At 42.3% G+C, this 22,427-nt stretch overlaps 1 protein-coding gene across 4 annotated transcripts in view; it reads left to right on the forward strand.

Annotated features, from left to right (window-relative positions):
• LOC137379568 (dedicator of cytokinesis protein 4-like) overlaps positions 1 to 22,427 on the forward strand; it is a 545,491-nt gene that overhangs the window by 299,369 nt on the left and 223,695 nt on the right. For all 4 annotated transcript variants that reach the window (XM_068050580.1, XM_068050582.1, XM_068050581.1 and 1 more), the window contains exons 25-27: positions 9,463 to 9,597; positions 14,001 to 14,099; positions 15,668 to 15,762. In XM_068050580.1, coding sequence (XP_067906681.1) covers positions 9,463 to 9,597; positions 14,001 to 14,099; positions 15,668 to 15,762 — 329 coding nt within the window. The remainder of the gene's footprint in view (positions 1 to 9,462; positions 9,598 to 14,000; positions 14,100 to 15,667; positions 15,763 to 22,427) is intronic.

A 22,427-nucleotide genomic window follows, 5' to 3' on the forward strand; every position in this document is an offset into this window, starting at 1 on the left:
TATCCCTTCTGCCAAATGTATCATCTTGCACGTCTGTATTAAATTCCATCTGCCACTTGTCTGCCCATTCTGCTAGCCTATCTATGTCCTGTTGCATTTGATTGGTATCATCCTCACTGTTACACCTCCAAGTTTGGTAACATTGGCAAACTTTGAAATTTTACTCCGTATTCCAATATCCAAGTCATGTATTTAAAAAAGCAGCGGTCCGAGTACCCACCCTTGAGGAACATGACTGTCTACCATCCTCCAGTCTGAAAAACAACCATTTATCACAACTCGTTTTCTGTCCATAAGCCAATTTTTTATCCAAGATGACACTGATGTTCCTCAATTTTGTTAATCAGCCTTTTCTGTGGTACTTTGTCAGATGCTTTTTTAAAATCTATACAGACAGCATCCACTGTGTTCCCTTCTTGAACCTTCTCTGTTACTTCATCAAAAAGTTCAATTAGATTAGTCAAACATGATCTGCCATTTATAAATATGTGATGGCTCTCATTAATTAACTCAAACTTCTCCAAGTGCCTGTTAATATTTTTCCCTGATTATTGTTTCTCTCAAATCTTACCCATCACTGATGTTCAACTGACCGGCCTGTAGTTACTAGGAATATCTGTACGCTGTTTCTTGAATAAGGGTGTCATATTTGCCACTTTATAATTTTTTCCTACCTCCCCGTATCGAGGGAAGATTGAAAGCTTATGGCAAGCCCTTCCATTTAGTCCACCCCCACTTCCCTTATCAACCTGGGATGCAAGCCATCCAGACCAAGTTACTTACCCACTCTAATCATATCCAGACTTTCCAATACATCATGCCTATCAATTTTAACCCCACCTCTGCTTCTACTGATATTTTGTCAGCATCCTTTTCCTTAGTAAACGCCAATGCAAAGAACTCATTAAGTATTCCAGCCTTGTCCTGCACCTCCAAGCAAATATAACCACCTTTGTCCCAAATAGCTCGCACCCCGTATCTTAGCTGCTGAAAGGATGTTTCCCCTCTTGGGAGAATCTAGAACTAGGGGACACAGTTTCAAATTAAGGGGTCTCCCATTTAAAACAGAGATAAGGAGGAATTTCTTTTCTCAGAAGGTTGTTAGTGTTGGGGATTCTCTTCTCCAGCGAGTAGTGGAGGCTGAGTCGTTGAATATATTCAAGGCTGAGTTAAACAGATTTTTGATTGACAAGGGAGTCGAGGGTTATGGGGAACAGACAGGAAAGTGGAGTTAAGGCCACAATCAGATGAGCCATGATCTTATTGAATAGCGTAGCAAGCTTGAAGAGCTGAATGGCCTACTCTTGCTCCTATTTATGTTCTTGTGTTCCAACCTGCTGACTACTTATATATCGGTAGAAGATTTTTGGATTACCTTTTATGTTAGCTGCAATTCTATTCTCGCATTCTCTCTTTGCCAGTCTTATTTTCCTCTTCTCTTCCCCTCTCAACTTATTATATTTGGCCTGGTTCACATTTGAAGAATTCACCTGACATGCATCATACACCCTTTTATTTTGTTTCATCATATTCTCTATCTCTCTCTAAGTGCCAGGCATTGACCATCTCCAGCAAGAGAGAATCTAACCATCTCCCCTTGACATTCAATGGCATCACAATGTCTGAATCCCTCACTATCAACATCCTGGGGGTTACCATTGACAGAAACTGAACTGGAGTAGCCATATAAATACCGTGGCTACAAGAGCAGGTCAGAGGCGAGGAATCCTGCAGCCAGTAACTCACCTCCTGACTCCCCAAAGGCTGTCCACCATCTACAAATCACAAGTCAGGAGTGTAATGCAATACGCTCCACTTGCCTGGATGAGTACAGCTCCAACAACACTCAAGAAGTTTGATATCATCCAGGACAAAGCAGCCCACTTGATTGGTACCCTATCTACAAACATTCACTCCCTCCACCACCGACACAGTGGCAGTAGTGTGTACCATCTACAAGATGCACTGCAGCAACGTACTAAGGCTCCTTAGATAGCACCTTCCAAACCCGCGACCTCTACCACCTGGAAGGATTAGGGCAGCAGATGCATGGGAGCATCACCACCTGAAAGTTCCCCTCCAAGCCACACACGATCCTGACTTGGAACTATATCACTGTTCGTTCACTGTCGCTGGGTCAAAGTCCTGAAACTCCCTTCCTAACAGCACTGTGGGTCTAATGCCCCAAATGGACTGCAACGGTTCAAGAAGGCAGTTCACCACCACCTTCTCGAGGGCAATTAGGTATGGGCAATAAATGCTGGCCTAGCCAGCGATGCCTACATCCCATGAACAAATTTTTAAAAAAATCTCCCTCATCATCCAAGGAGCCTTGACTTTGGTTCGCCTACCTTTCACCCTTGTTGGAAGAGGGGAAGAGAAGAGGAAACATCCTTTTGCTAAAGATCACCATTGTTCTGTTACAGTTTTTCTTGTGAAACTTTGTTTCCATTTTACCCTGGCTGGATCCCTTTTCATCCCGTTAAAGTTAGCCCTCTTCCAATTTAGAAGTTCTACTTCAGATTATTCCTTGCTCTTCTCCATTACTAATCTAAACCTTATGATACGTTGGCATTATGGCACAGAAGGAGGCCATTCAGCCCATCATGTCCATGCTGGCTCTCTGCAGAGCAATCCAGTAAGTCCCATTCCCCCGTTCCATCCCTGTAGCCCATAACGCTCGAGTGCCCGTCCAACTTCCTTTTGAAATCGTTCATTGTCACCGCTTCCACAATCCTCGGAGGCTGTGTGTTTCAAGTCATTACAACTCGCTGTGTATAATAGTCCTTCCTCACATTCCCTTTGCATCTCTTACCCAAAACCTTTAATCTGTGTCCCCAGTCCTTGTACCATCAGCTAATGGAAACAGCTTTTCTTTGTTAACCTTATCTAAACCTATCATAATCTTGTACAGCTCTATCAAATCTCCCGTCAATCTCCTTTGCTCCAAGGAGAACAACCCCAGCATCTCCAACCTTACCTTGTGACTAAAATCCTTCATCCCTGGAACAATTCTGGTAAATCTCTTCTGTACCCTCACAAGAACCCTCTCATCCTTCCTAAAGTCTGGTGACCAGAACTGGATGCAATATTCTAGTTGGGACCTAACCAGAGCTTTATTAAAGGTTCAGCATAACTTCCCTATTTTTAAATGATGATCACTCTTTTACCTGAGTGTTCTACCACAGACACTTGGTCCACTTGGCCCACTTCATTCCCCAGCAGCAAATCCAGTAATGCCTCCATCTAGTTGGACCAAGAACATACTGGTCAAGGAAGTTCTCCTGAACACATTTCAGGAACTCCTAACCCTCCTTTCCTTTCACTCTAACATAATCACAATCGATATTTGAATAAGATCCCCCAATTCACTAGTCTATAGTACTTGCATATCTCTGTGATTTCCCAACAGATCTGCTTCTCTAGAGCTCTCTCTTTCACTATTTGGAGGCCTACAGAGTACCCACAGTAGTGTGATCATCCCTTTTTTGCTTCTTAACTCTAACCAAATGGATTCTGTCTTTGCCTCCTCAAGGACATCCCCTCTTTCTAACACTAGAATATCTTCCCTAATCAGTACTGCCACCCCACCTCCTTTTTTAGTTTAGTTTAGAGATACAGCACTGAAACAGGCCCTTCGGCCCACCGAGTCTGTGCCGACCATCAACCACCCATTTTATACTAATCCTACACTAATCCCATATTCCTACCACATCCCCACCTGTCCCTATATTTCCCTACCACCTACCTATACTAGGGGCAATTTATAATGGCCAATTAACCTATCAACCTGCAAGTCTTTGGCATGTGGGAGGAAACCCACGCAGACACAAGGAGAACTTGCAAACTCCACACAGGCAGTACCCAGAATTGAACCCGGGTCGCTGGAGCTGTGAGGCTGCGGTGCTAACCACTGTGCCGCCCTTCTTTCCCTATCTTTTCTAAACACTTTGAATCGGTGAATATTAAGCGCTTAGTCCTCACCATTTTTGAGCCACATTTTTGTTATTGCCGCTACATTATATTCTCAAACACTATTTGCGCTTGTAGCTCGCCAGTCTTATTCACCACACTTTGTGGGTTTACATACATGCATTCTAAATTTGTCTTTGCATGCTTCACAGTCGTTCATGGTCTGCTCCTACCTAATATGGTACTTCTTCCTTCTCGAGCATGATCCAACACTGTCACTCCTTTATGCAGCATATTCCTCTTTTCTAGTTTTATATTCTGGTGACTACCCCCCTGCCGATATAGTTTAAGCCCTCCCCAATCAGTCGTCAACCTCCCCATGAGGACATTGGTCCCAGGCCTGTTGAGGTGCAACCCGTCCCTTTTGAATAGGTGCCTCCCGCTCCAATACTAGTCCCAAAGCCCCAAGAATGTGAAGCCCTCCTTCCTGCAACATGCCTCAGCCACACATTACTCCCCCCATCTTGCCACCGCTACACTCATGGCACGTGGCACTGGGAGTACATACGAATGTACGAATTAGGAGCAGGAGTAGGCCAGGATCTTCAAGGTCCTCCTTTTTAACTTCATCCCTAGCTCCTAGAAAGTCTGACCATAGGACCTAAATACCTGCCCTCTCTGTCACTGGTACCGATGTGTACTACAACTTCTGGCTCACTCCTTTCTCCCTGCAGAATATTCTGCACCCTCCCCATGATGATCTTTACCCTAGCACGAGAGGGGCAACACACCATGCGGGACTCACGATAACCGTTACAGAAATGCCTGTCTGACCCCCTAACTATGGGACCTCCTATAATAACTGCATTCCCACGCTTTGCTGTCCTCTGCCACCCATGTAGTCTCTTATCCATTGGTGCCATGGCCTGGACCGCACTTCTTCAGGTTGTCATCACTCCCAGCAGTCTCCAATGCCGAGTACTGGTTTGAGAGTGGCACACAGCCAGAAGACTTCTGCTCTTCCTGCCTCATCCTACTCTTCAGGATGGCCACTATCCTGATTTTTCTCTGCTTGTGGGGTGGCTACTTCTTGGAATGCACAATCCTGGAAACTGTAAGCCTCTCTGATGCTGTACAGTGATTCCAGCTGCCCCTCAAGCTTGGAAACCCTGAGCTCAAGCTCAAGCAGCTGGAGACATTTCCTACACACTTGGTTCCCCAAGACACATGAAGGGCTGGATTTTATTTTCAGCCCGACATCAGGTTTCGTGACTTGGGGTCAGCGCCGGAGAATAAGAGCGGCGGTGGCCGCCATGGAGCCCGACGTCAGGATTGCCGGGCCCGATCTTCCCTACGGCGGCGAGGCTCATAGCGGCACCTCCACCGCTCTGCAACGGGACCCTACTTTACACTTTTAAAATACCTGTCTGCGTAAATTTCAGTTCAATTCCCCATGATCGTACCTTCAGTTCCCAATCTTAAGCATGTTGTGCGGCACTCACGCTCCATCACCTTCCCGTCCAGGAGAAGCTGGTGACATTGAGGTGGGGAAGGGGTGAACTCTGCATTATTTTGAACTGTTTGCAGAGTTGTCAGCCTTTCCAATTAGCAGCAGCACCTGCTCCAGCATCAGGTGACGCCATGAGCAGCGTTGCTGATACCGCACCCACCATGTTGGCGGGGGTGGTGAGGGGGCGGCTTCCATCAATATGTTAAGTAGCCACCTGCTGCGTAATCGCGGCGGGAAAGCCACCATTTTCTGCACCCGTCACCGCTCCCAGCAGCGGGCCCACAAAATCCAGCCTAAAGTGTCCTGAAGTTCCCACTTGGAACTTTTTTGCCACTTCATTGTCTTATTCAACTCTGAGCTGAACTTCAAATTCCTTATTTTCTGTGTAACAAAGACTGACTACCTACAAATCTGTAACATCACTTATCTGCTGTTGAAACTCTCATTTATGCCTCTGTCACCACCAGACTCAAGTATTCCAATGCTGTCCTGGCCAGCCTCTCATCCTCCAGCGTAAATTTCTGTTCATCCAATACCTTGCTGCCCGTATCCTATTACACCCTGAGTCCCACTCGCCCAACACTCCTGTCTGTGCTGCAGTGGCTCACAGTCCCCCACACCTCAAATTAAAAAAAATATCACTCTTGTGCTTAAATCTTCAATGGCCTCACCCTTCTCCATCTCTGCAGCCTCCTTCAGCCGTAGAACCATACTCTCCCTGAGCACCGTTTCTCTTACTTGGTCTTCTTCTGCATCCCCGATTCATTTGCTTCACTTTCTTTCAGCCAACTTGGCCCATTACCCTGGTATTTACTCCCAAAATATCTCTGCCTCCTTTGTTAAGACCTTCCTTAAAATGCAATCTTTGACTTTCATTAAGATACTCCTTAAAATCTGCCTCTTAATATGTGTCAAGTGAAATCAATCTGAACTCAATGTAAAAATATCTGAACACACTGATATACAATGTACATTTGCTCCCACTTCATTTCTGATTACCATAAGTATTTAAATACACGAGGATATAAATTCCATTCTTATTTTCTTGGCTATCCTTTAATTGAGGAACTTGGGTAAATCTCGTTCCATTTTAATTGATTAGCTGATCAGCTCCCTGTTTTATGCCAAGGTCTCTTTGTTGCTGTCTTGACCCCATCTATGTGGCACCTTAATGTTCCACTGCGTAAGACCTGTTTGCTTTTAGCCTGGTACTTGCTTCACCCTGCCCCAGAAATCTCTTACACATGAAACTTTGAGAAAATTTGCTTGCTTCATCTGAGCCTGTTGGCACAACACATTCTGTAATTACTCCTAACTTGGTCACTGTCTCAACGACTAACATGCCTCCGTATACAGTGGGCAATACCTATATTTACTGTATGATTTGCTACCACACCTCAACACACATGATACTCCCCTAATGCTTTAACTGCCCATTGGACAATTTTTTCATCTTGCACACTCTTTAAATAACTTCAAATAGGTGAACTAATACCCTTGCCAAGAAAATGCCTAGACTTCTCGATGTGTTGACTTTTGAAGCAATTCATTAGCTTACGTCTCAACTTGGTTAAGTGGACATGGATTAACATCCCTTTGAATGATCAGTTAAATTGTAATCAATGATTTCCTTATCCTCTCAGTTGATTTAATCAGTTACCAACCAATGAATTTGCATCAAATTCTCTAAGGCAATTAACTGCAACTGCAATTAATTAACTAGCCAGTCGTTCACTTGCCCATGTGAGTTCTTCAGTATTTTTCCCCTCTCACATTTACCTTCATTTTTTATGATCTCTAGCTCACTGCCAGCTTTATCTCCTTTATTGCCAGAATAATGTAAAAACCTTACACTCGATCTATGTAAATAATCCTTCGTTCCCTCTGATTTGCACTCAATAAATTCTTGAATTATCCTGTCATCTGGATTGACGCAATCAATTACTTAAAAATAAATGAAGCTCTTATTTCATAACTTGGGCCTGTAACAAATTGACCCATAAATTTACTTTATAAATAACCCTTCCCATTGTGTCTTTATTAGCCTTTGTTCCCCTTTCACTTGCTGCTAACTTTGTATAATTTCTTTCATTCACCATCATCTACAAATCCATCCCCACTGCGACTGCTTCCTTTCACATGTCATTTTATTGTCTATCCACTGTCTATCTCTGTAACCCCTCCCCCTTCAGTGGTAAATAAACACACACAATTACAATAACCTAAACAATGATAAGTGATAAAATTCAGAATGACACACTCCTAAGTATGTTAGTAGCGAGGTTGTAATATCTTGTGATTTTAAGTGAAGTTGAAGTTTAATTTTGGGGTTTATTGTCTTCAGCTTGTTGTTACTGTCTTTGAGAGTGCTGTATACTGTGTAATTATGTATTTATCAGATGAGTAATCCAATAAATTTACTGTCCTACATTATTATCTTGTACAGACTGTTGAACCTGACAAGAAATCAACTTTGTATGGAGCTTTCAGGCAAGGCTTAGGCAAATAAAGCCATTGCTACTGGGCCTGAAAAACCTGTGACTGATCTATTAAGACTTCTGCTGCAATTAATTGAATAACCTGAAAATAAACCAAGACCTTGGCACATCAGGTCTTCTAAATGAGTTTTCAGGATGGCTTTTTGGGAATGGAGCCTCCACCCATCCCTTACAAGACGATTTTTGTTTCTGGTTGAAGGGCAAGCTGAGGTTTCAGTTTTTGAAGCCTCCTTAGGGATGCAGCATAGGGTTGGCATAGATAAAACTTACCATTTCAGACAAACCTCCCAGCCTGCTAGCAGATATGGAGCACGCCTGCAGTTCCAAGTTGGGGTCAAGGCCTTGAACCTCCAAAGATGTGGGCATTTTTTTTTTAAAGTAGAGGGGACTGCATGATTACCAACATTTTTCTTCTAGATGGAGGCCTAGTGGACTGCCCAAGGTATACCTCGTGGTGCAACAAAGGTACTTAAATCAAAGACCTCCTCCACACCCTACAAACTTTGGCAGGGTCAATTATCAAAATCCTGGGCAGGTAGAGCTGAGTACTGATGTTCAAGATCTGCCTTCCTGGGGATTTTTGGGGCCACAATATTTAAATAAAAGGAAATGAAATAAAGCACAGTTAATTTTGGCTTGACAGACCAATTGCATTAAATGGGAAGGCTACAGTAAATCACAAGCATCCATGAGAAGTTGAACCTTATTTGTGATTGGTAAGTTTTTGTGAAGAGATTTCTCAATTAAGGTTTGAACTTCTGGTCAGATTGGAGCTTTAGTTGGGACATTAAAAATGTTTCTAATTGAAAGTTTACAAAAAAGCTTTATGCTAGCTCACTCATACTGTAAATGAACACATTCTTTTTAACTGTATTTACTATATTGTAGTCAGTTATGTACTTTAATAGATGTTTATCTTTGGAAAACAAAACTGAGCCACTTTAATTAGGTTTTGTATGACCTTGTGCATTGATTTCTAGTCTATTATTGTGCAAGTGTCTGAGAAATACCAAGATGTGGAAATACCAGTGTCAGTGAGATAGTGTAAGTCTTTTTTCTGTCTACAACAAATATTATATTGGAGGGAATAGTGGTCCATGATAGAAATAACTAACCATTATTAATCATGTTAGTCCTACCCATGTACTCTCCCCTTCCTAGCTTCACTCAAATGTGGACAATCATTGGAAGATAATAGATATTGCAAAAATAAGTAAAACATTTATTAAAAGGAAACATACTAAAATAAAATACATATCATACAATAACGATATTGTAAATAATGTCTTTAAGGCTACACAATGCAATTGGGACTTTGCAGCCAGGTCCACGAAGCCTCTTTATTATTCAGCAAGCATTCAGTTTTATCGACTGTTACAGATGCAAGGCCAGTTTTCACCAGCAACTTTTTTGAAATATGAACCTGGCAAAGCCTGGTTTATTTTAACAAGACACTCTCCTTCGATCCAAATGGCCTGTTTCTGTGCTGTGAATACTATGTAAATCTATTTGACATCAGTTGCAATTGATTTTACCATTCAGGAAGCAACTGTTTCAGAGGAGGTGGACATGCTTGTGGACAGTTTGTTAGGTGTGCTGCTGAGAACCATATTAGAAATCAGCAACAGGCCCCAGCCTTCTGGACCTACAATTCGTCTGCAGTTTCAGGATGTGACTGTAAGTATACTTTTGGAAGTAACTGTCTCTGTTAGTGCACTTAGTCTCTGATTATTTTTAACTTTTTTTTTCTAGGTATTTATAATTCTACTGAAAATACCTACACTCTGTGCATTTGTACAATTGCCGAGTTTGCATATTTATCCCGAGGGAAATATTGTACTCACAATAAATTTGCACGTGGCCTATCTAGTCATATGTTTATAAGGACATGCTTGTATTATTTGCATCACAGTATTAAATTGAAACATTTACTGTAAAATTGTGCTTTCCACTTATAGTTAATATTTTAGTAAAATACTTGTGTTACTGTGTATAAATTACTTATTTTTGTTTCAAATTACAAAGTTGTCAGTTTTTAAATCTTTCCTGCATCACAGGTTCGTGGAAAAAGCAGGCTGCAAGTTAGTATTTACCTTGTGTGTTTATCTGTCTATCTGCATTTCTCCATTTCCCTCTTTCTATTATTATTTATCCTTCCTACTTTTGTTTCTTCCTTTACTCTCTCCTTAATGACCAACCACATTCATATGCACAAAAAGAATATCGACCAAACTGAAGTGAAGAGTCCTGCAACATGAGAAATGTTTGGAATCTCGGCAACTATTTTGTCTTACCGACTGGAAATTAGTCCTTTTAGACTGGCTAGGGCTATAGGGATATACAAACAGGAGTAGGCCCCAGCCTTTTCCAGCACATATTTAGATCATGGCCGTTTTGTACTTGTCTTTACCACCTTTGCTCCATATCTCTTAATACCCTCAGCTAACAAAAAAACTATCAACCTCAGTCTTAATCCAACATCCATTTTTTTTTTTGGAGAAGTATGTTTTAGATTTTCACTACACTTTGTGCAGAAAAATTGCTTCCTGATTTCACTTCTGAACGGCCTAGCTCTAATCTTATGATTATACCCTCTTGTTCTGGATTCCCCCATGAGACAAAATCATTTCTGTCAACAGTGTAAACAGTTTCTCTGTATCTACCATATCAAATTCATTAATCATTTAATTTAAACACAGGGCAGCACTTTCATTGTCAAAAGAGAAACATCATTCCAGTAAAGAATGCAAGTATTTATTGTAGCACCTGACTTGATAAGAAATGATATGGGTGCAAAAGCAATGGAATTCAGAAGGAGTGCAGACATCAGGATTTAGGCCATATAATCCTATAATATCATTAATTAGTTTCTGGCATTGGGCTACTGTGATTTAATTTCATTTATTGTCTACTATATAATATACATCTTGAGTAGGTTTTAATGAGATATATGTGTTGTATCTGTGTCCATGCATCGATACATATCCACTAGACTTCCAAACTTACAGGTTATTTCTGAAAATATATTTTCTTCATAAGTTCTGGAATGATCAATTTTGTATAGAATATTTAGCACTAAGAAAATAGCAATTCTACATTTTGAACTCTGCATGTGATACAGCTTCAAACACTCTGAATTTGAAGGTAATAACTCCAAGCCTCCCCGGCAACACTTAAGCACCAAGTTCCGGCTGACATGACAGTGCAGTCGTGAGATAAAAACAAAAAAATGCTGGAAATACTCAGCAGGTCTGGCAGCATCTATGGAGAGAGAAGCAGAGTTAACGTTTCAAGAAAGTGACCTTTCATCAAAACTGGCAAAGATTAGAAATGTAATGGGTTTTAAGCAAATAAAGCGGGAGTGGGGCAAAAGATACCAAAAGGGAAGGTGTCGATAGGGCAGAGGGTCACAGAGAATAACTGACCAGAAGGTCATGGAGCAAAGGATGTGTTAATGGGGTGGTGAAAGACAAAGCGTTAGTGCAGAGAGGGTGTTAAATGACAGAATAATGAACAGCCCTGGCCAAAAGCACAAACAGGAAAACAAAAACAGTGGGCAGGCACGTGGTAAAAAAATGAATGATGAAACAAAGTAAAATAAAATAAAAAACATTTTTTTTTTTAAAATAAAAAAGGGGGGCCAGTCATGCTCTGAAATTATTGAACTCAATGTTCAGTCCGGCAGGCTGTAGCGTGCCTATTCAGTAAATGAGATGCTGTTCCTCGAGCTTGCGTTGATGCTCACTGGAACGCTGCAGCAAGCCCAGGACAGAGATGTGGGCATGAGAGCAGGGGGGGTGTATTGAAATGGCAGGCGACAGGAAGCTCGGGGTCATGTTTTTGGACTGAGCGGAGGTGTTCCGCAAAACAGTCAGCCAGTCTGCGTTTGGTCTCCCCAATCTAGAGACTGCATTGTGAGCAGCGAATACAGTATACTAAATTGAAAGAAGTACAAGTAAATCGCTGCTTCACCTGAAAGGAATGTTTGGGACCTTGGATAGTGAGGAGAGGGGAGGTAAAAGGGCAGGTATTACACCTCCTGTGATTGCATGGGAAGGGGACGAGGTGGTGGGAGTAATGGAGGTGTGGCTGAGGGTGTCGCGGAGGGAACACTCCCTTCAGAATGCTGATAGGGGAGGTGGGGGGGGGAAGATGTGTTTGGTAGTGGTATCACGCTGGACTTGGCAGAAATGGCGGAGGCTGAGTGCAGTAGTGAGGGTGTGCTGTATTGGTAGTGCTGTCTTTGGAATGAGACAGCAAATCTGCTGACCAAATGCCTGTTCAAATGGATGTTGAAGATCTTTTGGCATTATTCAAATAAGAACACAGAGTACTTGCAATGTTTTGGAAAACATTCTTACTTCTAACACCACAACCAAAAACAGATCAACATTTTTCTTATTGATGTTTGAGAGATTCTGCCCTGCCCAAATACCTGCACAAGTCATTCTACTGTAAAAATAAATAATTGTATGTGGGACATTTCGGACAAATGCTGAGTCAAGTCTTTTTATTCTGATCACATGTTTTTACAAGATGGTTTTGAGTTGTATTTCCCTCTGGGATCATTAAGTACCCATCATATGGCAAGCAATGGAAAAATGGGTCTCTATTTCTCACCTGATTGACTTTCAGTGGACCCTTAAACCACCATAATTTAGCAAAGACTAGATAACACAACGAAAAGTATTATGTGCAATGCTTAATAGTACCTTCCTCTGGATGAATTATGGGCACCTTTATTCTGGTTCTTAATCATGGCATTCTATGAGTTACATAATTGTTCAAATAAAAGTTTCAGTTTTCCATGTTTTTGGAAACCGTTGTCAAAGCAGCATAGTGCCAAGTATAGGAACACCTGTTCTGTGAATTTGATCTAATGGGCACCTAAATCATTAAATACAAATGCTGCACTCATGATTTTCTGATTAAACACCCTGCAGGTGTCCTCAGCATTTACAGCGCTGCACAAGTCAGATCCTGTACCCTTGTTATGTAGACACAGGCATGAGGAGGCTGTTATGGTAATTTTGGATCACCTCACTGACATCCTTCATTGTCTAGTGACATGCAGGGAGAGGGCCAAGTCTTAGTCTAGGATGAGATGAGCCACCGACTTACACGTTTCATCAGTGAGTTTTCATATCTGCATCAATAATAGCCTGCTATCTCTGTGTGGAGGCTCGCCTACAGACATGGGCCAGGTACTTAAAGTGACCAAGGTCTATGTAAAAACCATACCTTAACAAGGCTTGTGCTGCTTCAGGATATGACTGAAGAAGAAAAATTAATAATATTTGTCATTTCAAATGAAAACTTTTTAAGTTTACTTTGCGATGCCAGTGCCATTGTAAAGTAAGGTCTCTAAATTCTGACTTTCATTTCGACTTCAACTTCAAGTATAATTGGAAGCCCTTTGAGAAAACTGGCTAAAAATAGAGCATGATACTCCTTTTAATCATAATTCTTTGTGTCTATTCATTCGTTCTTTTTCACTTTGCCCACTTGAATCGCACCTGTCTGCTCCTAGCTATGGTGGTTCATGCTCGGAGCATAGCTGATAGGCACATGCAGCACCCCTCTAGAACTCCAGCTAATTGGTCACTTTTCACAGCAAACCTGGACAGGGACAGCAGGTTAATCCATGAAAGGGAAAAATTTGTAGGGCTATGGGGAAAGAGCAGAGGAGTGGGACTAATTGGATAGCTCTTTCAAAGAGCTGGCACAGGAATTATGGGCCAAATGGCCTCCTTCTGAGCTGTAAAATTTTATGAAATCTGTTTTTTGGCAGGTGGTCTATATTTCCCATTGTAAATGAGGTATACATTTCTTTGAGTCATGTATTTCCTGTTTACCCCTTCTGACCCAGTGTAGCCATACTGCCACATATACGATGCAGCTGAACTCTTTTTTTTAAAAAAACGTTATGATGAAAATCCATCTATGATTTGTTTGCTTTAAATATAGGGTGCCATACTTCTACCAAATTGCATGCAGTTAAAAGACTTAATGCTGACATTGTCATTCCTTCTCTTAATCCCTGTGGGAGCGGTAACTTATTTTTGTTTGATTTCTGACAGGGGGAGTTTGTGGCGTGTCTGCTTGCTCTGCTAAGGCAAATGACAGATAAACATTATCAACAACTTCTGGAGAGTTTCAGCAACAAAGATGATCTCAAGGTGAGTCAGTTACACCAATCCATTGATTCGCCAATTAGTAGAACATTAAAAGACATATGAATAAGTATTTGAAAGGGCCTGTTTTTGCCTTACTAGTTTGCAATAATTGCATTCAGAAACTATCCAGAATCAAAAACTATATTCCTTATGAATTTTCCCATGATTTAAGATAGTTGGAATAAAAATCACCAAATCAACTATCAAACATCAGAAAATAAAACAGCATAGAGAGAGAGATTGCAGAGCCTAAGGGGGAACGAGTGACAATGGAGAGAGGGGAGCAGACAGAGCAATAGCACAGAGAATGAGGGAAACTGGAGCTTGTAGGGAGTACTGGAGAGCGACAGCTCTGAGAATGAAGGGGGTAGAGTAAAGGGTAAAAGAACTAGCACAGGAGTGAAAGAGAGAGGGGCAACATATAATGAGGGGGCGAGAGAAAGAGCAGGTGCAGATACTATAGCAAAACAATTCCAGATGTGTTAGGCACTTACAATTCCTTTGATTACAAGGAGCTTCGTAACCTATACACAGAAAAGCTCAATGCACTTGAACACTTGTTCAAAAAAAAATTATGTTGCACTGTTTTATCATTCATATCCATTATCCACAATTTATAGGATTTTAAACCATATTGTCCCACTGTTGATCTAAGCCCTCTTTACAGAACACCTGGAAAGCCTGCCTGGATGGGGCATATGAGCAGATCTAGTTGTTAAAGTGCGTGAGAGCCTCTCCACATTACAGTGACCACTGTAACTTGAATATCCACTGTAAAATGTGTTGTGTTATTCATAGGTGAGCTGATTTAAATAAATAATTTAGGAGGAGGGAAGGGTCAATTTTTAGTTTTTAAAAAAAAGGGAACAAATCCTAGTGTCCTTTGTATTATATCTGCTTTTATAGATAAAATAGTTCACTGATATACCAGCTTGTGATTTTTTAGCACTGTGGTTTCAATTTTCAGTGTTTGAAATTATCCAAATGCTTTGTTTAATTTGCAAATTGTAGTGCTCAGCTAGGAATGATGGCTTGGCAGTTGTGGCCACTTTTATTTTTAAGTATTGGAAGGCCTTCAGAAGGTGTTTCCATTTTGAGGCACCCTCTTGTTCTCCCATCTACATCGGCAATGCCCGCCTCTGGTGGAACTGCTGATCAGTCAGTGCTGGAGGGACTTCTAATAGCCCTTCAGCCTCGAGAGCCTGCCCACCGCCCTCAACTGGATGGAGCTCCCAAAGCTGGTCACTTAACTGGCCAACTCCTCCAAAATTGCGTTTGGGGTCCAGCCGCCAGCATTTCCGGGTTCCTGACATGCATTGGCGCGATCAGGACCCGGGAACGACAATTCAGCCCACAATCCTATTCTTTAACTTTCATAAATCTGTGGCATCATTAAAAAAGTTGACTTTGATTCTCCATGGTGTTTGTTGTGAAAGGATCGTCCTTCCCATCACTAACCATCCACTACCTATTTCTGTACAAGTGCAGAATCTGATGATTGGTTAACAGACTAGCTTCTCTACGTTGTGCGTTTCTGAAAAATTAACAGGTAACTTTTTTGTTTTCTTTAGGATTTTCTGCTGCAGATTTTTACAGTGTTTAAGATTCTTATAAGACCAGAGATGTTTCTGAAAGACTGGACGATAATGCGCTTGGTTACCAACAAGTAAGATGGTATCTCCTTAGTTTAAGGTATATCAAATATTGTGGCAGTGCTTTTGAGTGAAGAGTATTAACTCATCAGCACTGACTTTGCAACAAAGGTTAAATTGATCTTACAGTTGAGTGAAACAAAGTAGTGAACCATTCAATAGTTTGGAACACATTGGAATAATTCAAATTTGTTACCTTAAGTTCTGGATTTCTGAATTTGAATTTCAGATTTGTGTTTCCTATCTCCATAACAATGTTTCATCTTCCTACATTTCCCTGGAATAAATGGAGGAGAGATGCCTGTGTTGGGGCAAATAGATAGCTGTATCTAAGTTTTGCAATGGAAGCTATCCTATAAGCTCTTGCTATTGAATGATGCAGTGTTCTATTTATTGTGCTTAATACTTTGTTGAACAAGCCTCACAAACTAGAAATGAAGTGACAATTCCCAGTGAGGATATGCATGTATGATATTTAATAAATTCACTATGTGGGCCATTTCAATGAAAACTTATTATATATGTACCTGCACCTGCAGTATCTGTTACTCCTGTGAGTAGTGTTGTCATACACTTTTTTAGTGTTGGAAACTCTACACATAGTTTTCATCTTCATCACCCGGGCAGTAAACTAGAAAATTGAGTGGGTTTTGTAATGGATGGATAATCTGCTCTGCCAATTTACCGCCCAGCCAGCAAAGATGAAAATTACTATCAATGTGTGGCACTCAATAACTGCTGTTTTGTAACACCCTGTGTTTGCACCATCAGACCATCAGGCTGTCAGAAATTGATAAAAATGCTTTCTGAAAACTGTTTTCATCTGCATTTCTCCCCCGGTGACTGATTAACTGAAACTTCTGATACCCAAAATAAAAATGTAATCAAATTTTAAAAATTCAGTAAGTCACACATTTCACAACAAATAATCAAATAATCTTTTGTGCCTTTGAATACCTTCATCACAGTTTTTACATGAAGGCTTGAGTTTGAATTTGATATTTTGTCAAAAGCTTTGACACTATGAGCTGAAATTTATTTGTGCAATCTGAATATATGCAGTGCACCTAGTCACCGTTAATCATCAGTACTGTTCAGTTAACTGTTTCTTCAGCTTCTATAACTTTCTCCTTGACATTTCTACCAATAGTTGTGAAAAACCAGTGGATAAATGTTAAATGCGTTGAAGTATGATTTATGTTTAATTTTTTTTAAGAAAATGGGGTGGATGCGAGCAAGTGAGAGCGAAATTACTGTTATGTTTTGTGTTTTATGAACTTCAAAAAGTATATTAAGCTGCAAAATGAGAGAGACAAATATTAAAAAATCTATGTTGATGCTGATTCAACTTCAAAAAGAAAAGCTACATTTTGAAGACAATTGCTCATTTCACCTGTGTTGTTTTGACGATTACAGTTCTTGTCACTCAGTTGTGCCGCCTTTCTTCCCATTCTGGTATTTTGCTTTCTGATCCCTTTTTTAAAAATTTGTTTTCATGAGGATGTGGGCATCGCTGGCCAGGCCAGCGTTTATTGCCCATCCTCAATTGCCCAGGAGAAGGTGGTGGTGAGCAGGTCAGAGGATGGGAATCCTGCAGTGAGTAACTCACCACCTTACTCCCCAAAGCCTGTCCACCATCTACAAGGCACAAGTCAGGAGTGTGATGAAATACTCTCCACTTGCCTGGATGGGTGCAGCTCCAACAACACTCAAGAAGCTCGACACCATCCAGGACAAAGCAGCCCGTTTGATTGACCTCCCGTCCACAAACATTCACTCCCTCCACCACCGACGCACAGTGGCAACAGTGTGTACCATCTACAAGATGCACTGCAGCAACGCACCAAGGCTACTTAGGCAGCACCTTCCAAACCTGCGACCTTTACCACCTTGAAGGACAAGGGCAGCAGATGCATGGGAACACCACCACTTGCAAGTTCCCCTCCAAGCCACACACCATCCAGACTTGGAACTATATCGCCATTCCTTCACTGTCGCTGAGTCAAAATCCTGGAACTCCCTTCCTACCAGCAAAGTGGATGTACCTACCCCACATGGACTGCAGTGTTCAAGAAGGCAGTTCACCACCACCACCTCATGGGCAGTTAGGGATGGGCAATAAATGCTGGCCTGGCCAGTGATGCCCACATCCCATGAAACAAATCATTTAAAAAAAGTATGTTTCCCCTCTTGGTTTCCTCACCACCCGCCGCAGACCCGGTCTAGCAGTTATGTCCTTTAGGTCTCGGCCAGCTCAGTCAGTAGTGGTACTACCGAGCCACTCTTGGCGATGAACATTGAAGTCCCCCACCAGAGTACATTCTGTATCCTTGCCACCCTCAGTGTTTCCTCCAAGTGGTGTTCAACATGGAGGAGTACTGCTTCTTCAGGTGAGGGAGGGCGGTAGGTGGTAAGCAGCAGGAGGTTTCCTTGTCCATGTTTGTCCTGATGTCATGAGACTTCATGAGGTACGGAGTCAATGTTAAGGACTCCCAGGGCAACTCCCTCCTGACTGTAGACCACTGTACCGCCACCTCTGCCGGGTCGGTCCAGCCGGTGGGACAGGCCATACCCAGGGATGTTGATAGTTGTGTCTGGGACATTGTCTATAAGGTACGATTCTGAGAGTATGACTGTCAGGCTGTTGCTTGACTAGTCTGTGGGACAGCTCTCCCAAATTTCACACAAGCCCCCAGATGTTAATAAGGAGGACTTTGCAGGGTCGACACGGCTGGGTTTGCCTTTGTCGTTTCCGGTGCCTAGGTCGATGCCTGGTGCTCCATCCGGTTTCATTCCTTATTGACTTCGTAGCGGTTAGGTACAACTGAGTGGCTTGCTAGGCCATTTCAGAGGGCATTTTAAGATTCAACCACATTGCTGTGGGTCTGGAGTCAAATGTAGGCCAGACCAGGTAAGGACAGCAGATTTCCTTCCCTAAAGTGCATTAATGAACCAGATGGGTTTTTTGCGACAATCGGCAATGGTTTCATGGCCATCATTAGACTAGATTTTTAATTCCAGATTTTTTTAATTAATTGAATTCAAATTCTACCTTCTGCCATGGTGGGATTTGGACCCATCTCCCCAGGGGAATACCCAGGGTCTCTGAGTTACTAGTCCAGTGACAGTACCACTACATCACCGCTTACCCCAATCCATCAGTTCTCCTCTGCCTTCCTACTCTTTTGCTACTGTCCCAGGTTTGAATCTTCCCGGGATAAGTCTACATAAACCGTCTCTGAATTTAGACCGTCATTTTTTTCTTGTCGGGTTAAAAAGATAGATAACTATTTATTAAAACAACATCTGAAAATTTTGGCAACCTCACCCACTCAGAGGCATACACACAAGAAAAGATAGAGATTAGTGGATAGCATGCATTTAAGTCTGATAGTTATAAAAAAGAGTTCACTTGAAACCTTCTTGGTTTTCCTGGAGGAATTTTTTTAACAGCATTGCAGACCTGATGTTCCTTGTCTTGGTTCACTGAAGTATTGCAGATTCCTTTGTTTAAGACTCAGTAAAGTCAGTGGACAATCTTGTTAACATTTCTTAGATGGGGAGTTTTCAAGGTCACCTTTGGACTCTCTGCCTCGGTGGTTTTAAGATGTTACAGGCAGGGTCTTAGGCTTGGCTGGAATAGATGTATCAGCATCTTCGTTGGCTGGCTTTCTCTCTCTTGCTCAGAGAAATCTTTTTTTTTAAGTAAAACCCTCATCAGACTGGGTTTCAGTCAGATGACCATAGATGCTCTGGTGTGTCCATTCAATGTCTTTGAATGTGGAACCATTGTTACACAATGGGGTTGGAATGTGGTGTATCTTGATAAAGTGGTATTATTTCCCACCTTTGCATCCGGAGTCGCTCTGTCCGCAAAGGTCTTTGTCAGCCCAATTCCTGAAGGTAGGAGCCATTTAGCATTGAATGACCTGTTTAACATTTTAATGTGTCTTCCCCAGAACTAGTCCAGACGTGATACTGAGTTTAGTCTCCAACAGTCATGATGTATATTTGCAGTATGGGAGGGGTCACCTGACCTCTTAATCCACCTTGTCTGCAGCAAAAAAAGTCCCATTTTTTGGAGTTTAATTTACCAGATAATTTTTACAGTTCATCATTGCTCCTGTTCACTTTAGTTCATAACTATTCCATATGTGAGCAGGACATTAGACAAGCATGTAGCAAAAACAGAGTGGTTTTCATGGGGGATCTTAACTTTTATATAGATTGTGACAAGCAGACTAGCATATGGCAGACAGGTAGTGAATTTCTTGTGTGTCCGGGATAGTTTTCTGTAACAATATGTAATTGAACTAACAAGGAGGCAGGCCATATTATCTTTGGGAATGTCTAATGAGCAGATTTAGGTAACGGTCTAATGGACTGTGAACATTTATCTAATAGCGACCACAATATGATCAAGTTCAACATGGTGCTTGAAAGGGAGAAACGTGACATAGCTACTAAGATTCTAGATTTAGGTAAGGCCGACTTCAACATGATGAGACACAGTCAGTCCACTATAAACTGGGCAAATCTGTTAATCGGTAAAGTGACAGAAGATCAGTGGGAGGTGTTCAGAATAGTATTTGATGTGATACAGAGCCAGTTTATACCCCTAAGGGGTATAAAAATATGCCAAAAAATAGAGCCCTGGACAACTGAAGAAATACAAAACAACATAAAACTAATAGAAAAAGAATGCAAAATGCAAAAAATAGCACAGATCCTAGCTAAGCTACAAAGAACATCAAAGAGTGACAAAACCAATAGAGCTACAAAATGGAAGTATGAAAAGGAACTTGCAAGGGATATCAAACTCAACAGATCTTTTGCAGTCATATTAGGAAAAAGAGGGTAGTCAGGAGCAATGTGGGTCCCTTGAAAACTGATGATGGGTGATATTGTCAATGAAAATAAGGAAATGGTGGACATGCTGAATAATTACTTTGCATGAATAATTCCAGTAGAAGAAGAGGTCAACATGCCAGAAATCCCAAGGAAACTAATATTGAATCAGGGACAGAGATCTACTAGAATTAACATAAGCAAATTATGGTAATGAAGAAAATAAGGGCACTGAAGAGTGACAAATCTCCAGGCCCAGATGGTTTACATCCCAGGGTTTTAAAGGAAGTAGCTGAGAACTTTGCAGATGCCTGACCTATAATCTTCCAATGTTCTCTTGATTCAGGAACTGTTCCTTTAGGTTGAAAAATGGCGTGTGTCACTCCACTACTTGAGACAAGTGACAGAGGGAAACAAGGGAATTACAGACCAGTTCGCCTAACATCTGTTGTCAGGAAATTTCTAGAATGTATAATTAAGAATAGGGAAACTGAACACGTTGAAAAGTTTCAGCTGATCAGAGAGAGCCAGCATGGATTTCTAAAGGGCAGCAGATGAACCTGATTGAATTTTTTGAAGAAGCGACTAAAGCAGTGGACAGTGGAATGTCTATGGATGTTATTTATATGGACTTCCCGAAAACACTTGATAAAGTCTGTCATAAGAGTTAGCTAAAGTTGAAGCCCTTGGATTTGAAGGCAAATTATTGACCTGGTTAGAAAATTGGCTGAATGACAGGAGACAGAGAAATTTATTGGGCCCACGGGAGGCAGCCCAGGAGATAGGGGGGGTGGGGGGGGGCATCGAATTGCGATGGAAGGCGGGGGCGGAGGGCCTGTTGCCTTCCATCGCCCCACAAATAAGTCGGGGTGGAAAAGGCCAAAGATGGCCTTCCTGCCCAGAGACCAATTGAGGCCCTTAAGGGCCAATCACTAGCCACGTAAGCGCCTCTTCCCACTGCCGCAGTAATCAAGCAAGTGGCAAGGAGATCGCCCAGTGAAACAAGGCAGCCTCCCTGCAGCCTTGGTGAGGAGGGTGGACCTCAGAGGGCCCCCAGCAGCAAAGGCCGCCCCTCCTTTAATAGCCCCCCCTCCCTCAACACCTACCCTCCCGACCCCATCATCGGGGCCTGCCGGACTGGCACCGGCAACCCCACCAGCCTTGGGTCAGGGGCTCCAGCGATGGGCCTGGTCTCAAGCCTGGTGTAATTCCGGCACTGGCCACTGCCAGCAGTGATGCTGCTGATACTTCTAAGCTGTCAGCTTTCTGATTGGCTGGCAACATCCCGGTTAATTGCCTGCGCGCTGTTGAATTGCGCCAGGAGGGAGGCTCCAAAGGACAAAAGCTGGGTTTCCCTCACCTTTGTGTTGGGATGTCGGGACCCTCGCTAGCTCGACTAGACTCAGCTTGGAGAGTAGGGCATTAGTCTATCTAATTGTCAGGATCTGATTAGTGGTGTACCGCAAGAATCTGTGTTGGAGTCTCAACTGTTTGCCATATTTCTTAACAACCTAGATGATAGGATATAAAGCTATGTATCCAATTCTGCTGATGACTCAAAGTTTGGCAGTGTTGTCAGCAGGGTAGATGGAGCATAAAATTACCAAGAGATATGGGCTGAATTTTAGGCTGCCCCAGCAGGTCGGATGGTGGCCTGGGGGTGGCGTAAAATTGAGCGGGAGGCTCCAGGAGGCCTACCCGCCCCGCATCTGCCTCCGGCCAAGTTTACGGCGTCAGGTGGGGGGGGGGTGGGGTGGTGGGAAACGGCCCGCCCGCCCGAAGCCAATCAAGGCCCTTAAGTGGCCACTTAAAGGCCCTTCCTGCCTCCACG

The sequence above is a fragment of the Heterodontus francisci genome, chromosome 18, assembly GCF_036365525.1.
Source record: "Heterodontus francisci isolate sHetFra1 chromosome 18, sHetFra1.hap1, whole genome shotgun sequence".
NCBI classification, from domain to species: domain Eukaryota; kingdom Metazoa; phylum Chordata; class Chondrichthyes; order Heterodontiformes; family Heterodontidae; genus Heterodontus; species Heterodontus francisci.